Below are 20095 nucleotides of genomic sequence, written 5' to 3' on the forward strand. Positions count from 1 at the left end.
CCTGTCCAGCTGAGGAGACCCTGGAACTCAGCCAAGGAAAACGTCACAGGTCGCTTTAGGTGACCTAGACGACTCCTCTGAATCTGTTAATCATCACTTGACAGTGAAAGGCTCGCATATCAGGAGAAGGGGGAGACGCTCTCTAAAAGCGAGACAAATACTATAACAGAAAAAATATCCCACCCTCCCAATCCCGAAATCAGGACTTGAAATCTGAGCCTGGTCTCTTCGATGTCCATTTTACACCTCCCTCCCCGCAGGGTGTGAACCCTGTCCTCCACAATCCCTGCCTTGCCTAGTCCAGCTTAAGGGACTTCACGTCCCTGTGCTGCCATAGCAACAAGGACACAACCTCCGCTCACAACGAGAAGGATGGTGCTGTGGCCCAGAACTGCCGAGGCGCACGGCCGGTAACAGAGCAACAGGACCAGGGGACAACAAGGGTACAGGCAAAGGGGAGAGAGAGGTTGCCCAGAGAGTAGACAATCCAGGGCTTGAGGAGTCTGGGTTTGCAGTTTATTTTTTCTCCCGACAAAGACACACACTGTCTAAACTGTGTGACTGGTTGTTATTAAGAAGCTGCTTGCTGTATGAGGGGAAAATGTATTTGACAAAAGGCCCAGTGTTTGTGGTCTTCTTGGGCTCACTGCTGAGATCAGGAAATCTTGAGGTGTGACCAGTTTTCAGCCTTCAAAACCAAGATGAACTGCCCTTGAGAAGTGATCAGAGGGAAAATATGTTCAGCCTCTCTCTCCTGAGCCGGGGACATGGGAAGTTGGTCCAGAACAAACAGAAGTCAGAAGTCTATTTTGAACCAGAGGTGAGTCTTACAGCGAATAAAAGCTTATTTTGGGGGTAGAGGAGGAATGTTCTAGTTTTTCATTTGGGGCTGAGCCCCGTGTGTTTTGGTTTGTTTTGTTGGTCCAGTGGCGGAGGTCACTGGGAGATTGTCCCTCCTCCCTTTCTTAAATTCGAGAAAAATAAGATAGTTTGCTTGACACACAGAGATTGCCACTGGGGCCCTCTTCCTCCCCCTCACAAACTGACTTACAGCCTCATTTGCTTTAGACTGGAGGAGATTCCAGATTGTCTAGAATTTGGGCGGTTTGGTACAAGACCAGAATTTCCACCTGTGTTCTAGGCAAGCTGATGGCTGTTCGGTTTTTAGACATCATGCTCTGTGGTTGAAATGCTGAAATGTTCGTGCCAATTCAATGGCTTCCTTGAACCTTCTGGAATTCAACCCCCAGCACTCACATTTAATATAAGTAAACAATTTTTGCAGTTTAGAAGATTTTAAAGAGGTAGCAAAATTCCCTTGTTGTACTGGAATTTTATTTCACTGAATCCTGCCAGGAATAAGAAATCTACTGGGGGTACTTTGAAAATTTTTGGATCACACAGAGATTTCCTTTGTTGTTGTAGTTTGTCATGATATTTGACTTTCACTGTATTAAAAGACATATAAATTTTCAAAGGACCTCTGTGGCCAATGGCACTTACTTACTTACAAGATATGTAACTACTTTATAGGCTCTTAAACAGCCAAATTAGGTAATGTTACATAGCATCTAGAATGTATGGAAATTCTCCCTGTGTGCAGCTGAAGTGATGGGCTGGAATGGTTTTCTCCTATTTAAACTGCCAGCTGGTCCAGGTCTGATTTCAAAGTTATCTGCTGCCCTTGGTAATTCTGACTACTTACTTGCATACCAGGAAATTTTAACTGGCCTGGAAGCTACACTCTACCCTATTTAAGCCTCCAGGCATAAATGGCTCTCCTGAAAGTTATACAGGGTAAAATAGAATCGTGCCCTAGGTTCTACTAACTCTGAGAGGCAGAGAACAAAAACAGTTAAGAACAAAAACAGCTAAGAAGCATGAATGTATTCTGTGACACCATGTGAGCAATTCAGAGAAAACCAGTCACTAAAAACACGTCAAACACCTGCCTAAGCAGTATTTCCTATAATAGGGCCTTCCACTGTGGACCAGTCAAGGAGGTTTCTTTCCATTGCAGGATTACTTGAACTGGAAGTCCCCAGAAAAATATATCCTGGTCAGCAAACTGCAGGATGAGGGCAATGCCGACCAGCACATGTGGAGCCTCCTTCTTCCTAAAACATTCAGCACTAGAAAGGGCGCCCTGATCCTCTACTCGGAAGGCTTAGCCATATCAGCATGGACCCCCAAAGAGAGGAGTAAAGGCCCCTACTGCCCCAAAGTTCACGAGAAGAGACTGGATCTTGAACTGCGCACACTTCAGGACCTCAAAGAAGCCGTCCTGGCGTACGGAAGGAGACAGGTAGGCAGAGCACTGTCCAGGGTTCAGGGAAGGCCCTGGTCTGTGTCTCTAGAAATCCAGTTGCAGCTTTGGATATAACTTCTTTGCAGACCCTAGGAAGGTATGAAACCCTCAGACTTCCATTTCTTCATCTCTAAAATGGGATTGTACTCATGGTACACAATTGTCATGAGACTTAAATGAAATAATCTACGTGAAAGGGCTCTGAAAAGCATAAAGGGCTATATTATTATCATTTTGTGTTTTCCTTTCCATTAGAATGACACAAAGTCCTTTTCAGCACTCAGACAGATCTGGGCTAGCACATGTTTCATCAGAATCCTTGAAGTTCTGTCTCATAGCCACAAGCATCATCATCACACCTCTGATGTTCTTGGCTTTTTGGAAATGCGGAGAACATTTAAAATATTTACCTTGAGCCCTTCAGCCTCTGCAGGATAAGTTAATGACTTTTTCCACTCTGAAGGGAAACCCTTTTTTTCTCTGAAGGGGAAACCCCTGGGCTCATTTTTCTGATTCATACTCTCTAATGTCTTATGAGATGTGGACATGGCCCCTGCTTTATATAATGACATGCATCAGGCCTATGGTTGAGGACATGAGAGAAGCTGGGACAATGTGTCACTTCGTGAAATTCTAGCTTATAGATGGTGGGTGACTCCCTAGTTTAAAAGTCTCTGCTGGCTTCTCATTCCCCACAGGATAAAGTCGTTAACTTCTTGTACCAAGTGCTTCAAGCACTGGCTTTCTCTTCCACTTCTAGCCATATCTGCAACTTGTTCTAACCACCGCCATGACCATGGACCCCTCAAGTCCCCACCCATGTGAAGAGCTCACCGTTCCACTAACATCCCATGCCCTTTTGTGACTCTACACTTTTGCACATGCTTCTACATCTGGAACACTCCTATTCATCCTTCAAAACACAACTCCAATGTCATCGCCCACTGAAGCTTCTCCCACTTCCCTAGACAGAGCTACCCCATCCTTCCCTCCTCTGTGAGCATTCCCATACCATCACACATTGCAATTCATCTCTTTGTCCAACGGTTACCATCTCCTTGAGGGCAGGGACCACATCTAAATCTTAGTTTCCAGAAAAGAGTGAGTACCCATAAATGTTTGTGAAATGAATGAATCAATCATGCATGATACTGTCAATGTTTTTTAGTTCATCCCCCAGTATCATTATTGAGCAATTTATCACCTACCCCACCAAGGCAGAGTTTCCAAAAGGAAAGTTCCTCTGCTCCTTTTCCTTCTTTCAAAATACAAAGAAGCTTAATGACCTTGACCAATTGCCCAATTGCCCTTTGTATTAAAAATCATAAATTCTTGGATGAAAGGAAACCAATTGTTGTTGAATGCTTAGTATTCTATTACAGCTATTATTTCATTAAATCTTCACAATGACCTGTGAGATATGTTTTTTCTTGCCCCCTTTTATAGATGAGGAAAATGAGGCTCGGAGGAGTTAAGTGACTTGGCCAAGGTCTCAGAGCTAGTTAATGACAGAGCCAGGATTCAAACCCAAGACTGCCTACTCTCCAGGGCCAGCATACTTTGCACTTCACCCTGTTGTCCATGGACGTGGAAGGCCTCCAGGAGTCTCTGTGCCAGGCCTTGGCGTGTTAGCCCTCACATCCACTCCTCACCCTTACCTTACTCTACTCTGCCTCACAGTGGGGTTAACCACAGGCTGCATATAATTCCACAAACCTCTGTGTCAACTGGCTTCTAATTGAATTTGCCATTGGAAGACATTGGAAGGAGATTGGAGAGGGAGAAGAAAAAAGCCCGGGTATTTCTCCCCTCCCATTCTACCTGTAGTGGTGAGAAGCACCCACATCACCTCTGTGGCCCAGCTCCCAACAGACAAGCAGGGCCGTTGTAGCTCTAGGTTCCTCCAGGTGACCCTGCCAGCTCCTCCCTCTGTCCTTTCACCTAGGGGTCAGACTGGCCTCCTGATGTTACTAATCTCAGTGTTGCCTCAACATCTTTTTGGCTTCTGAACTCTCTATTCACTTGTGTAACCGACTACCTGAATTAAATTCCTTCTATGCTTAAATATTTAGAGTGGTTTCTGTTTTCCTGGCTGGACACTGATATATAGGCTGACTTACTGCCCAGAGGAAGAATACCCTCCACAGCTTTCAGATGCTTGTCTAGAGGGCTTACATATTCCAGGCAACAGTGATCTTATTACTTTATAAAGTAGATGAGTCTGTTTGGGGATGGCTTCAATTGTAGTTAGACTTGGGCTCCATGAAAAAAACAGTTTCTGTCTTCCTGAGGTATCCATCTACCAGATTTACAACATATAACTGTACAGACAGAACACTGTAGTCTCACTCCAAATGAATAGAAGGGAAATGGTGTGAGGAAATCAGAAAGGAAAGAAGTTTAAAATAGTAATAAGGCAGGAATTTAAGATTAGAGGACATGGTACATTAAAATAGGAGGAAATGGGCTTCCCTGGTGGCGCAGTGGTTGAGAATCCGCCTGCCGATGCAGGGGACACGGGTTCGTGCCCCGGTCTGGGAAGATCCCACATGCCGCGGAGCGGCTGGGCACATGAACCATGGCCACTGAGCCTGTGCGTCCAGAGCCTGTGCTCCGCAACGGGAGAGACCACAACAGTGAGAGGCCCGCATACCGCAAAAAAAAAAAAAAAAAAAAAAAATAGGAGGAAAAACACTCAAGAGGGATTTGGAATTAAATACAATGAACACGGGCTTCGCTGGTGGCACAGTGGTTAAGAATCTGCCTGCCAATGCAGGAGACACAGGTTCTAGCCCCGGTCTGGGAAGATCCCACATGCCACCGAGCAGCTAAGCCCATGAGCCACAACTACTGAGCCTGCGTGCCACAACTACTGAAGCCCACGCGCCTAGAGCTCATGCTCCACAAAAAGAGAAGCCACTGCAATGAGAAGCCTGCACACCACAACAGAGTAGCCGCCGCTCGCCACAACTAGAAAAAGCCCGTGCGCAGCAACAGAGACCCAACACAGCCAAAAATAATAAAAAAATAAATAAATTTATTTTTAAAAGATAATGAACACCTCAGAAGAGGAGAGCTTTGGAAACTACAGAGCACCATCTGATTATGGAAACTATAGCCTGGCAAGAAACTTTTAAAATCATAATATCCAGTGCTGGGACGGCTATGGGGAAATGAGATGTCTCATACCTCAGGAGTACAAATTCACATGACATTTCTGGAGGGCATTTTGGCAAAAACCTAAAAAGGGCTAATACTCTTTGATTTAGCATTCTACTTTTAGGAAGTTGCCTAAATAATCAGAGATGTGGCCAAAGATTTACACACAAGAATGTTTACTACAGGGTTATTTATTACCATACAAAACATTGAAAATAATAAATGTCCAACAATGGGACAGTGATTAAATAAAGTATAGTCATACAATGGATTTGGGGTCAGGCAATAAAATCATGTATTACTCATGAATAACATGAGAAAATACAGTGTATTTTTTAAAAGCAGGTTATAAAATAGTATTCATATTAAAAATAGCAAAGTTCATTAACATTTTTTGAGTATTTACTATGTTCCTGCCACTGTTCTAAGTGCTTTCCATTGCATAACTCAATATGCTTTCTGTCAATTGTAGGGATAGGTACTATTATTATTCCTTTTTTTTTTTTTTTTTTTTTTTTTTTTTTTTGCGGGCCTCTCACCGTTGCGGCCTCTCCCGCTGCAGAGCACAGGCTCCGGACGGACGCACAGGCTCAGCGGCCATGGCTCATGGGCCCAGCCGCTCCGCGGCATGTGGGATCTTCCCGGACCAGGGCACGAACCCGTGTCCCCTGCATTGGCAGGCGGACTCTCAACCACAGCGCCACCAGGGAAGCCCTATTATTCCATTTTAAACGTAAGGAAATTAAAGCACAGAGAGTTCAAGTAATTCACTCAAGATTTATACAGCCACATAGATAATTACATCAGCATTTGAAACTAGACAGTGTACAAAACATCTCCTCTCAAATATAATCCCAATTTTTAAAAATTAATTATACAAGAAGGAGGATACACATCAAAATTTAACCATGGGTGATGGGACTATAAGTCATATTTTTATTCATACATATCCTTTCACCAAACATTATTTTTTTTAAGTCATGGAATTTTTAAAATAAAAAGTTTGTCTAAGTGACATACCCACCAGCACCATGACAGTTCTGAGGCCGACAATCAAAGATCAAAAAGTGGGTGGTGGCCCCATTCCTAGAAATCTCCACCCCTTCCCCAAAATATTGATAGTTGAAGTAATCCTTCCCCTCATTAGCCTATGAAATTACCCAGCCCATGAAAACTAACCATGCCATATCTCCGTGCCTCTCGCTTTCTGAGATGGCCCACGCTCTGTCTATGGAGTGTTTCTCTCTAAGTAAATACACTTCTTACCTATCAAAAAAAACCCCAAAACAAAACAAAACTATGACTTTGAAGGAGGTAGACAATGAAAGGGAAGGCCAGGTTAACCCTAGAGAGCCAGGTGGGAAACAGAATAGAAACAGTGCTGTAAACTGAGCCCTGCAATAACCACACCATCTGTTCCTCGGGATCAGTATTTCTTTGTCCAAATAGTATAATCCAAGAGTTAAAAACACCACACTCAAAGTAAAAGAGCCAAAGTGGGGAGGGGAATAAAAGGGAGGTTGGGTAACCAATAGAGTAGCGCTGCTCACAGAAGGATCTCTCCTGGCTAAACCGTGAATCAGGAAACCTACACAACGCAGGCTCCACTCAGACCTGTGACAATCAAGGCTGTCCCAGGAAGGTGAATTAAATTTTTAAAACATCTCACACCATCTCCAGTTCTACATATGGACCTAATGACATGCATGTGGCAATCCATCTGGGTTTCATTTTATAGCTCAACACACACCTACTCTTTAACTTTCTTGATGGCCCAACTTCCTAATGAGGAAAGATAAATGCGCTAATCGAGAGATTAGATGTCAGAGTTCTTACACTTCTAGATACACACAGATGTGTTGCTTGTTTGGTTTTTTTTAAAACAGAAGGAAATATGGTACAAACATTCCCAAAATTAAAACCATTCTTCTTGAGTTCTCTAATTCGTCCAGCTTCCCATCACATATTTAAATATCAAATAGCTATGAAATCTAAATAACCATAATTTGGGGTAGTATCTAAATGATACTCATAATGATGCTTTTGAAGCATAGCAGAAATCTCAAGTACCTCTCAAATCATTGGAAATTTTAAACAATTCTCACATTGTTTTCGTATTTCTTATTCTTATATTTTTAAAATTTTGCAAATCCCGTGATATTTTTTACATGTCCAACATGGTACATTGATTAAATAATGTATTAGAAATAATATGTTTAAAAAGTTCAGTTCACAGAGCATCCCATTTCTTTATCCCATTGAAGCATGAACAGGATTCAGTTTACTGTATCTGGTTTCAACCGAGATTGTATTGCATCTGCCATCTCCCTTATAAGCATGATTACATTTAAGAGTATTGTCAACCTTGTTCCACTGATTCCATACTGCCTAATCTCTCCCCACATCTCAGTACTCAAGGTGCTTAGCTCTTTAGTTGGTGTTTTCAGTCAATATACAACCCATGAAGGCACTTTCAGACTACTATTTTATCAAGTAATACTGTGATAAGTTATGTTTTTTGAATAAAGTTTCTTTTTCCACTCTAATCATAACATCAGTTCATTATACAAAATAGAAAGATATAGAAAAATAGGAAGCATAATAAATTATCCTTTCAACCAAAGATCAGGAAGACAAAGTTCCCTTTGCAAGTCCTAATCGATTACCTGCTACTGGTTTGATGGTGTCCCTAAGAAGTGCTCTGATGGTTGTCAGCAAGGTTCTAGGAGGTACCAAAGCAGCAAGGGGAGAAAGAGTGGCTTGACTGCACTCATTCTGCCAAGTGTGCTCCATTTGAGCAGCTCCTGAGCAGAGTTGTACTTAGAGCCTTTAATAAACCTAGAAGTAGGAAAGATAGGAGAGAATCATGGGTCATCCATAATGATGAGGTCAAAGGTATTGTCAGTAATAGCTAACACTTGTTGAGTGCTTGGTGTAGGCCAGGCATTTAATCTCTATAACCACACCCAATCTGCACAAGCTAATGAGCTGGGTGCCACCATTACTTCCATTTTGTAGTAGGAAAAATGGGGGTTTGAAATTAATTAACTTCCCCCAAATTATACATCTAAGTGGTGGAGCTAGAATTGGAGCCTGGACAATTGAGTCCAAATCCCCACTTTTAGTCCCTAGAGGGCCTAATTTTGAAGATTCCACATGCACCAGGGAAAAGAAACATCTCTCCTGCTTTAACAGTATTTTTTTAAAGGGATCTTGGTCTTCCAACACATCCCTTAAAATCCTTTATTACACAAACCAGAACACAAATCAGATTTTCATTAAAACCAATCTGGGTTGTTAGGTAACATGCTCAAGTAAGCCATATATATGATCCAGTCGGCTTGGCTTTATGTATTTCATCCATTGGTTCCCTTGTATAACCACTAGATAGAGAATATTTATAATAACAGCTAACACTTAAGTAATAGGCTAACACTTAAGTAATACTATTGTACCCATCACCATTCTAAGCACTTTATACTTATTATCTCACTTAATCCTCACAACTTTATGTGTACTTTTTATTGTTGTAAAATATACATAAAATTTACCATTTTAATCAATTTTAACTATACAGTTAAGTGGCAGTAAGTACATTCACATTGTTATACACCCATTACCACCATCCATCTCCAAAACTTTTTTATCTAGCAAAACTGAAACTCTCTACAAATTAAACAGTAATTCCATATTTTCCATCATTCTACTTTTTGTGTCTATGAATTTGACCACTGTAAGTACCTCATATGAGTGAAATAATACATAGTTAACCTTTTAGTATTTTGTGATTGGTTTATTTCATTTAACATAATGTCTTCAAGTTTTGTTCATATTGTAGCATGTATCAGAATTTCCTTTCTTTTTAAAGCTGAATAATGATTCACTACGTGTATATACCACATTTTGTTTATTCATTCATCAGTTGATGTACACAAATTGCTTCCACGTTTTGACTATTGTGAATAATGCTGCTATAAACCTAGAGTACAAGTACCTGTCAATGTCCCTGCTTTTAATTCTTTTGAGTATATACCCAGAAGTAGAATCGCTGGATCATATGTAATTGTATTTTTTGTTTTTTGAGGAAGCGCCATACTGTTTTCCATAGTCGCTGCATCATTTTACATTCCCATTAGCAATGCCCAAGGGTTTCAATTTCTACAAATCTTCAACAACGCTTGTTATTTTCTGTGGTTTTTTAAAAATAATAGCTATCTTAATGGGTGTGAAACGGTATCTCATTGTGGTTTTGATTTGCATACCTTAGTAACGAGTAATATTTAGCATCTTTTCATGTGCTTATTGGCCATTTGTGTCTCTTCTTTGGAAAATTGTCTATCTGAGTCCTTTTCCCATTTTAAAATCAGGTTGTTTGTTTTTTTGGTTTTGAGTTGTAAGAGTTCTTTATACATTCTGCATATTAATCCCTTATCAGATATATATGATTTGCAAATAATTTCTCCCATTCTGTGGGTTGCCTTTTCACTCCTGCTAGTGTCCTTTGATGCACAAAAGTTTTACATTTTCTTTCTTTCTTTCTTTCTTTTTTTTTTTGGCCACCTGGCATGCAGGATCTTACTTCCCCCACCAGGGACTGAATCCAGGCCCCCTGCAGTGGAAGCACGGAGTCTTAACCACTGACTGCCAGGGAAGTCCCAAGCTTTACATTTTCATGAAGTCCAACTTATCTATTTTATCTTCTGTTGCCTATTGTTTTGATGTCATATCCAAGAATTCATCACCAAATTCAATGTTGTGAAGCTTTTCCCCTACGTTTTCTTCTAAGAGTTTTATAGTTTTAGATCTTAAGTCTATTCTACTTTGAGTTAATTTTTGTATATGATGCAGGGTAAGGATCCAACTTCATTTAGTTTTGCATTCAGGGTATGTACTTTTATCATCCTTATTTGACAGATAAAGAAACTGAGGCACAGATGGGTCAAGTAATTTCCCCAAAGCCACACAGCTAGTAAGTCATGGAGCCAGGATTCAGACTGAAGCAGACTGAGCTCTTAAAGAAACTGAAACTTAATTTTTTCTGTTTTCATTTCTAGCTGTTGTATCTTCTTTGCTTTTGTGACATATGGCTGGTCAAATCTTTGATGCTAAACGGTTTGGTTGAGAATCAAACCCTGTTACAGCATGGCAACTATGGGAAAATTCAGACCACTTTATGATTCTCTTCTTAATGGCTTGATACTCAGGAACATATGGCCACCAAAGATATGTGGGAGAGATAGTATCATTTGCACAGACTCTCAGAAATTAAACCTGCAGAGGAAAGAGCTAGCTGAAAGTGGCAGTGTTTACACGAGGCTGATTAAAGTCAGGCTGGGGCTAAGAAGACTTTTCATGCACAGCTGCAAGTGGACACACATCTCTCCCCTCCCACCTCACCCTCACCTCAACTCTGGTTGCACTCACCTGGCAGCCCCAAGTCCAGCTCCAGGCACACCTGCACAGGTGCAACAACAATGGTGGTTACCCTCTGTTCTAATAAGGCTTGGCCTTTGCCAGAGCACACTAACTCCGGCAAGCCTGACCAAGGGGCAGGAGACACAAGCTATGCTCCTCCGGAGAGAAGGACTTCTGACTGGAGTGGGCAGCTCGAGGTACAGGTGGTCAGCAGGAAAGTACAGACATTTCGGGGATTTCTATTCCATTGAGCTAACATCTTGAATAGTTATTAAATAGTCAGTGCCTTGAACATTGCCTGACACATGGCAAATTCTCAACAGATAGTTGTTAGATGAACATATTAGTTGCCAGGGTGTGGCGGTGGGAGATCATAACCTCTACCCAGCAGGGCTGGGTGTACAATGTGGTCAGGTAGACAGATTTGTGCCCCTGTGATACCTGATACAAGGCAGCCCATGAGAGGAGCTAGACTATAATTTATTAATATGCTGTCAAAGTATAAAGATGGTAGAGACTGAGATTGCTTCCTACTAGGAAAATCTAGAGTGGCGTCGTGGAGGAGGTAGAATCTGAGCTGAGTCTTGTGGTAAAAAATAAATGGAGAGCGACTCTCTAAGCATAGGTCAGTGAAAGCCCAGAGGGGAGAGTGGGCAAAGTCAGAGTAATTGGACAGGTGTGGCTCTTACCTGGAGAAGTGGGTGGGGTCAAACTACAGAGGGCTTTGCCTGCCAGCCCTGGGACAGCTGGATTTCTCTCTTTACCTCTCTGTTGACTCCTGCACACAAAGGGTGCCACCCTCTGTGGTACGATGACAGCTGGCGATCTGGGCATTTCTTGTCTTCCTGGGGACACTGGCACCCTGCCACCGCGTATCTGCTGGGCGGGAGCACTGCACACATGGGTTCCTTCCAGCTTCTGAAAACCCTTGCCTGCCAGGACCAAGGTGAGGTGGCCATGACAGCCAGTGTGGGGCTGCGGACAGATGCAAGGGCGCCCCTTTGCCCCTCTGCACATGGAAGCCGGGGGAGCACCAGGAAGTTGGCGGGCCAGAGCAAGTCCCTCGTTAGAGGAAGCACTCCTGGTGGAGTGAGGATAAGAGACCCCTCTGTGCACACTAATTACTCATTTCAGAAGAACCAAAAGCTGAGGTTGATTAGCAAAGCCAAGGCAGGCCTGAGAAGTCTGGAACCATCGGCAGCCAACCTCCTGCTATCGTTTATTTCCCTGTTCCAGAAACTCCCTTCCTGGCTCCCTTCTGCCTCCTTTTATGTTTTAGAGTAATTTTGGTAGTTAGAGGTTCAGGATAATGTTGGAGAAGGAATAGAAAAATATGGAGAATGTATGCAAGGGCGGTGGGTGCAATAAAATACATTAATTTTTAACATGTTTTCCATTTATAATATAATCTATTTTACTGAAATTTTGATTCCATAAAAAAAGAGAGAAGAAAAAACTATCTGTAATCTTATGCCCAACACCCTAATACTGTTGTTATTAGAATTTTAATGTATTTTCTTCCAGTCTTTCCACCATGATTATACATTTATAAAATAAACTTTAATGCGACTGTAGTTGCACTATACATTCTCTCTAATACCTTGCTTTTTCCCACTAAACTCCTTATTCTACAGGTTGGAAATGAGTGAATAGATCTAACCCTGAGTGAGCGTTTCGGTAACCTAAGCAGGCCTGTGGCCTCCCACAGTACTTCAGTTAATACAATGAGATGTGAAATTTATGAACCAACTTCACAGGCATAATTTGAGAAATTACGAACAGGAACCAGAAAACTAGAAAAAAAACTTAAAGAAGCTGTGGTAGGCAGAATAATGGCCCCCCAAAGATGTCTACAACCTAATTGCTGGAACTTATGAATATACTAGGTTATATGGCAAAGGGAAATTAAGGTTGCAGATGGAATTAAGATTATTAAGCAGATGGCCTTAAAACAAGGCGGTTATCCTGGATTATCAGGGCAGGCCCAGTATAATCACAGGGATCCTTAAAAGGGGAAGAAGAAACCAAGAGAACCAGAGAGATGGCAGCATGAGAAGGACTCAGCCCAATGTTGCTGGCTTTGAAGATGGAGGAAGGGGTCACAGGCCAAGGAATGCAGGAAGCCTCTAGAAACTGGAAAAAGTAAAGGAACAGATTCTTCCCTAGAGCCTCCAGAAAGCCCTGTAACACCTTGATTTTAGCCCCGTGAGACCCATTTCAAACTTCTGACCTCCAGCACTGTAAAATAACAAATTTGTATCATTTAAAGCCACTAAGGGCACTTCCCTGGTGGTGCAGTGGTTAAGAATCCACCTGCCAATGCAGGGGACATGGGTTCGAGCCCCAGTCTGGGAAGATCCCACATGCTGAGGAGCAACAAAACCCGTGCACCACAACTACTGAGCCTGCACTGTAGAGCCCAGAAGCCACAGCTACTGAAGCCCACGTGCCACAGCTACTGAAGCCCACGTGCCTGGAGTCTATACTCTGCAAAAAGAGAAGCCACCACAATGAGAAGCCCACACACTGCAACAAAGAGTAGCCCCTCCTGGCTGCAACTAGAGAAAGCCCGTGCACGGCAACGAAGACCCAACGCAGCCAAAAATAAATAAATAAATAAATAAATTTATTTTAAATAAAGAAAAATCCAATAAGGGGGGAATTCCCTGGTGGTCCAGTGGTGAGGACTCAGCGCTTTCACTCCAGGGGCCCAGGTTCAATCCCTGGTCGGGGAACTAATATCCTGCAAGCCACACAGTGTGGCCATAAAATAATAATAATAATAAAAAGCCACTAAGTGTATGGTAATCTGCTAAACAGCAATAAGAAACTAATACAGAGGCCAAGATCAGCTTTCAAACTCAAGGCAAAAATGTATCTAGATGTGCCAAATTCCAGTATAAGGGATTTCCTAATTTTTCTCGGCAACTCCCTGCCACGTTGAGCAAGTGGCCAAGTAAAGCTACAGAACCAAGTAGGTGCTTCAGAAATGCCCCCTACTGAAAAACAAGGGGCTCTTATTCAGATCAGACAGGGCATCATGCCATCTGCACCAGGGCCACAGCATCTCAGAGGAGGCTTGGTTTTATCACATTTAGAGGGAAGTCATTGGAAGCAAAGATTTACAGGAAGAGATGAAGTTCCATTTCATCCAGAAAAAGCCTTGGATCTAGTGGCTCCATAGACCAGGGCTTAACACAGTGCCTGGCACGTAGAAGGTGCTCAACAAATTTTTATTGCATGACCAAGTGAAAAAATGGAGTGAGTGAAATAACTTAAGTCATTTTGTGTCCACTGCCCTCCCTACAACTCCCTCTCTCATGTGCTCTGGAAAAACCTCAAGATTTATGTGGGGCTGAGTTTTTCAGGCTCTTTTTGTACTTGAAGTATTTGCCACATAAACTGTCCAGACATCAAGGACCAGGTGATGCTCTGTGCTTGGATTCCAAGCATTCATTTAATTAACAAATTCTGAGAGAGTAGAGCCAATTGAATAATAAGCCATGCTTTTTTTTTTTTTACCTTTAGTCAGTTTATATATTAGTTATCAATCTGCCTTATTTGTCGCTTTTTCTCCAGAGAAAAAGCAAAGACTCAGATCACAATCAGTTCTTCAGTCAAGAGTGCTGTGATTGATTGGTGATGTCTGCCATGGACAACAGGGATGAGGAGAGATGTCAACACAAGGACCACGTGTTTGCTATTCTTGTGCTTAACTAATTATCCTTAGAGAATTTCTGCCTCATTTAAGTGGTTATGATACTAACTTGTCCACCTTAAAGGATTATAATGAGGTGAAAATTATTTGTATAAGATAAAGCCCTAGCCAAGTGTAAGATGTTATTATTCACATTTCCCATGATGTCTTGCATAGTGACTTTGGCAGGTAGGTTCCCAGAAACTTCTCCCTGGCTGAAATGAAATGCAGCAGAGGCAGATGGTTTCAAAATGCCATGCTCTTCGTGAACACAGACAGAGTTTGTCTGTCCCATTATCCATATTGCAAACATTGAATGCTGATGCTGATTTGTCGACCTGGCTTTCTCATTGCCATATGGGGCCAGTTTTTAAGATACTAAAATGATTTCCACAGGCTGAACTAAATGATGTGTTTTCTTCTGAGGCTCTTTATCATTTTCTGGTGTTCTACCTCAAGATGGGATCTGGTATTTCTCATTTCTCCTTCTCCTTCCAACGGGAAATCCACTGGGGCCTTTCAGAGCTTTGCTTGGTGGGCTCTTGGTTTATGTCTGTTGGCCGAGGCATCTGTTTCTAGTGCCTTCCAGCAACTTCCGGGAGTCTCCCAGATTACCGATGAGGATTGTGCTAGCCAGCCTGTATCACTGGGAGGCTCCCAGCTCAGCAGCCATGCTGTTTCCTGACTGGTGTCCCCACAGACAGATCAGGACAGAGCCTGGCAGCCGTACCTCCACTTCCAAAGCCAACCAGAGAGCCAGGGCCCACGGCGGATCCAGCCTGGGTATTCAACCAAGAGATACTTCCGCGGCCTCCTGCGGACACGGCCCCCTGACACAATGTACAGGCTCCAATGTGCAGGTCAGTGGGGACGTGGGAGGAGGTGCACCTTGAGCTGCCCTGCCTCACATTCTGGTGTGAGAGTGTGTTTTCCATAAAGGTCTGAAACAGCAGAATTTCAGGCCCAATTCTGTGTTAATTGTGCCATTGCACCTTTCACCCGTCAGCTTCCCCCACGTGTGCGGAGGGAGTGCAGCCTCAAGTCTTGCCTTCCCTCTACTGCCTCTCAACGGTCTCACGCTCTGCATCCCAAGCAGAACGTGCTTCCCAAGCTTCCCCATGCAGAGACTTCAGATCCTCCAGTGCAATCCCAATCTTTTACAAGAGAAGGAAAAAGAGGCCCAGAGGGGCAAAGTAATTTGTCCAAGGTCATTCAGCCAAAAGCAAAGCTGAGACCAGGAGCCAGATCCTCTCCACACCCCAGGGGCCACCCTCTTCCCAACATCCCCTACCTCCCCTTCAGAGGGACCTCAGATCCCCCAGGATGTAGAAATGTTAGGCCTTCTCCTCAAAGAAGGCGGCTCTCCAGCACAACCCACCCAGGAGTGAGACGGACACCCTGCTGCTGAACAGAGACCCCAAACACACTCTGTAATGGCTTAAAAATAAAAACAGGCAATGGTTGGGAATTAGAGTTGCCAGATTTAGTGCCTGCACACGTGCACAGAGGAACGCACAAAAAAAGTTACACTTGTAATATTCGGTACATATTCCTACTAAAAAAGTATTCACTGTTTATCTGAAATTCAATTTTAACTGGACATCCCGTATTTTATTTGGCAACCCTATTGGGGAAGAGAGGGGTGAGCAGTAAGATTTGCCAATGCCTGCTCAGCTAGTTGCCATCTCTTCAGCACCAACAAACAGACGGGACCAGAGGAAAACTGACTTTCTTCTTGCTTTATAGGTTTGCTTCAGGAAAGGAGAGAAAACAACTCTCTCCCTAATAAGTGATGACTTGAAGGAAAATGAGAGATGTGGGTTTGTCCAGTAATTGGTTTACCCTTCACGGCGGACCCACAGTTCCAGGCATTTCCATTTATCTAACACTTGTGAGAAAGAGCCTCTTAACCAGAGATATGTTTATTGTTGGGTGGGGCAGAGGGCAGAGCAGGCCACTGCCCCACGGCCCAAGCCCAACATCTTCAAGGAGGAGAGCCCCTCTTAACATCAAAAAATGTCTCAGACCCTTCTATGAAAGTCATGTAGCTACAATGTGTGGTTTAGGGAAAGGTCCATGTGTACGTGCATTCTTGGGCCTCTTGCCATAATTCCTCACCAAAGGCCTTCTTGAGGGTGAGACTCTCAAGCTGGAGGAGCAAAGACAATACTGGGATATGAGATCATTGGCCCAATGGACTCTGCCACCCCCTTCCTTCACATCTCAGAGCTCACCACCTTTGTGATGCTGGTATGTTCTCTGGTCCCACCTTTCCACTCCTATGATAAATCCTCGCCACCCTTCAGGCACACATCTTCTACAAAGGCTTCTCTGACAAATCCAGCCAATGTTGAGCTCCTCATTTTCTGGCCTTATATAACACTGACACTTGGGACCACACACGTAGAGCACAGGAGAGCTTTGTCTCTCAAACAGACTATTAGTGCCTTTAAAAAGGACCCATGTCTGGTTTTACTGTATCCACCCTACTGCCCAGTAGAGAGGTGGGACCATTAATAAGCCCTCAATAAATACTTATAGAATAGATTGAAAATCATGGGCGTTGCAGAAGCAAGCAGGATATATCCAGGAGAAACCTTTAGATTTCGTCCTGAGGCAGGAGGTGCCTTTTACCCAACCCCAAAGAAGCAGCCATGTTTCTTCCACGAGGGGGACCCAATTCCTGGGAATAGTGGAGCAGAAGAAGTATATATGTGGCACAGGACCAGAGACACCCAAGACACTAAACAGAGAACCCGCTACAGCTTCTATCTGATTTTTTAATCTCTCGCATCTTCTAATTGTCTTCCTTAATGGGCAATGTCCAAAACTAGACTAATGCAAGTGGGGGACCTTGTAGTTATCACCAAGACCTCTAGACTGGCAACCATTATTTCTACCAATAACTCCTGACCTACTCTTCAGGATACATCAAGGATTCAGTGCTGCTCCAGGAAAGTCAACTTAATGTACCAAAGAATCTCAGGCCACAACCGGATCTTTCAAGTGTACCCCCCAAATACCATCTCCTGCCTGTCTTCCCTCCATTTTGGATTCAACCAGGAAAATCTTTTGAACAAGGTACATGTTGATTTTATCAAACCAGACCTCAAATACTTGCATTTTTAACAGCTTAAAATGAAGTTTTTCAAAATAAGGTCTAGGGATTCTGGGTTTCAGTGTCCTCATATGTAAAATGAGGGAGTTAGTTTAGACCAGCACCATCCAATAGTACTTTCTGCAATGATAGAATGTTTTATACATATATATATATTTTATGCATATATATGTGTATATATGTATGTATAAATACATGTATGTATATGTATATATACATGTATATATATATAATTTATATATATATGTTATCCAATTCCAATATAGTAGCCATCAGCTACATGTGGCTATTGAGCACTTGAAATGTAAGTAGAGTGATTGTGAAAATGACTTTTAAAATTTTATTTACTTTTAATTAATTTACATCTAAATAGCCACATGTGGCTAGTGGCTACTGTATTGGACAGCGCATATCTAGAGTCTAGTTTTTAGATGATTTCTTATGTCTTTTTCACTCTAACATTCTTTAACCTGTGGTTTTGTGGCAATATCATAAGAAAAAATACAGGCTTTGGAGCCAGAAATCTGGCTGTTCTGCAATGGCTATTCTTTCTCTTACTAGATGTAAGACCTTGAGCAAATCACTCAACCTCTTTGAGCTTGTTTGCTTATCTCTGTAATGGACATAATAAGGCCTACCTCGTTACTGCACAGAAAATTATTGTGAGCTGTCTGTAAGCTGTTCAGTACTATGGAGGTTCTACCTGTCAATGTTATTCTTGGGGACTCGAAGCATTAAAAGAGCCAGATTTGCTTTGCTAAGGGAGATGGGGAAAGATGACTGGATAAAGATGACTGGGCAAAGAATAGGGTCTTGACTAGTACCAGAGTTTTTGAGAAACGAGAAGGAAAGGACAAGAGCCTAACATAACATAAAGTTAGTTTTTCTGAAATGAAAAAGGAATTTTCCAGAAACAATAGTCGTGCCTAACCAAGCCCTGTACTTGCAAAAGGATCTAGTCAGGATAAGTAGAGAATTTGATCTATCAAATGGAGTGGAGAAGAACATGGCAGGTTCTCAGAGCCTGGTGCCATAAACATGCCTACCATATACCTCCCTTGAGTCTAGACTCCATTATCAAGGAATTTTGGTCGTAACCTTGTTCAATAGTTCATCTATGGGAAACATGCTGGTCAGGCAATTGTATTTCTCTTTGTAATTATACCCCGGTCTACACATCAGTCTCTATGCACTTTGCTAATGTGGGTCAACATCCCTGAGACCAGTTGATTCTGAGGCACTGATGAGATCAAGTTTCTGGGCCATCCATGTCCTAAGGGTAGTGAACTCACCCAGTAATCCTCCTGTGCTGGAACCTTCTGCCCTTCCCCAGGTGGCACCCCACCTTGCCATTGCCTAATGCCTTCTTGCTTCAAAAATTCTACTGTCTCCAGTTAATGTCCTTAGACTTTGATGCCCTAAGATCTAAATATACTGGACTGTGGACTACAGTACTTCCATTTGAGGGTAGATCAACACTGCACACCTAAGGAATCAAGTGACTTCCCTAACTGATGCCATATATGGAGGAGTTGTCACAATCAGGCAGAAACAGAGAGGCAATATTAAATAGTGATTAAACACGTGTCAATTAGCACCAGATTCTAATCCACGTGACCTCTCTGGGCCTCAGTTTCCTCATTTATAAAATGAAGATGACCATACCCACCTATACCTCACAAGATTGGATGTGGGACTTAAATGGGATAATGCAGTATCTGGCTCATAGCAAGTGCTCAATAAATGTTAGTAATAGACCTCCCTACCTTGTGTTTTTAAAGCATAATTGTAATGCGCAATTGCCCTTGATCACAGGGACCAAAAATCAACTTGTAAAGAAGGAAAAATAGCTCAGAGACTATAGCTTGAACCCTGACTGATGGTTTATTTGTTTTAACTTTACCTCCCCTTGGCCTCCCTCTCCTTGCCAGACACTGTATTGGAGAAAGTAGCAAAAGTCCTGGCTGCAAATCTCAGATCCCCCAACAATGTGATGTTGGCTAAGTCACTTATGCTTTGCGCATCCTTAGTTTGCTCATCTGTAAAATGGGAGTAGTGGTGTCTGCGTTCCACTCTCTCTGGGTTGTTGTAAAAAACCATAGGAGAAGACACAGGTTAAAAAGCTCTCTAAGAGCTCTAAATTACTACCCCTATGCACACTATTTGGGTAATCTGAACCCATATTTGAGATAGAGAGAGACCAAGTTGTGTGGTCTCCTTTCAACAACGGAAACTTCCAATACCTTGTTTGTAAACCTGTTTCTGTTAAGCATAGATAAATGAGCCAGAGATGATGTTTACTGAGAAGAATCTTAGTTTCCCTCACATAGATTGTGTCATACATTCAATATCACCTGGGATACAGCCAAAGGGAAGAATGCCTCTCTATATCCTCCCG

At 42.6% G+C, this 20095-nt stretch overlaps 1 protein-coding gene across 1 annotated transcript in view; it reads left to right on the forward strand.

The window, feature by feature from the left end:
* The first annotated feature begins 736 nt into the window (after positions 1–736).
* KIAA2012 (KIAA2012 ortholog) overlaps positions 737–20095 on the forward strand; it is a 118324-nt gene continuing 98965 nt past the window's right edge. The window contains exons 1-4 of the mRNA XM_059053372.2: positions 737–820; positions 2021–2305; positions 15280–15439; positions 17505–17660. Of these exons, the coding sequence (XP_058909355.1) occupies positions 737–820; positions 2021–2305; positions 15280–15439; positions 17505–17660 (685 nt within the window). The remainder of the gene's footprint in view (positions 821–2020; positions 2306–15279; positions 15440–17504; positions 17661–20095) is intronic.

Source organism: Kogia breviceps, chromosome 2 (assembly GCF_026419965.1).
Source record: "Kogia breviceps isolate mKogBre1 chromosome 2, mKogBre1 haplotype 1, whole genome shotgun sequence".
Taxonomy (NCBI): Eukaryota; Metazoa; Chordata; class Mammalia; order Artiodactyla; family Physeteridae; genus Kogia; species Kogia breviceps.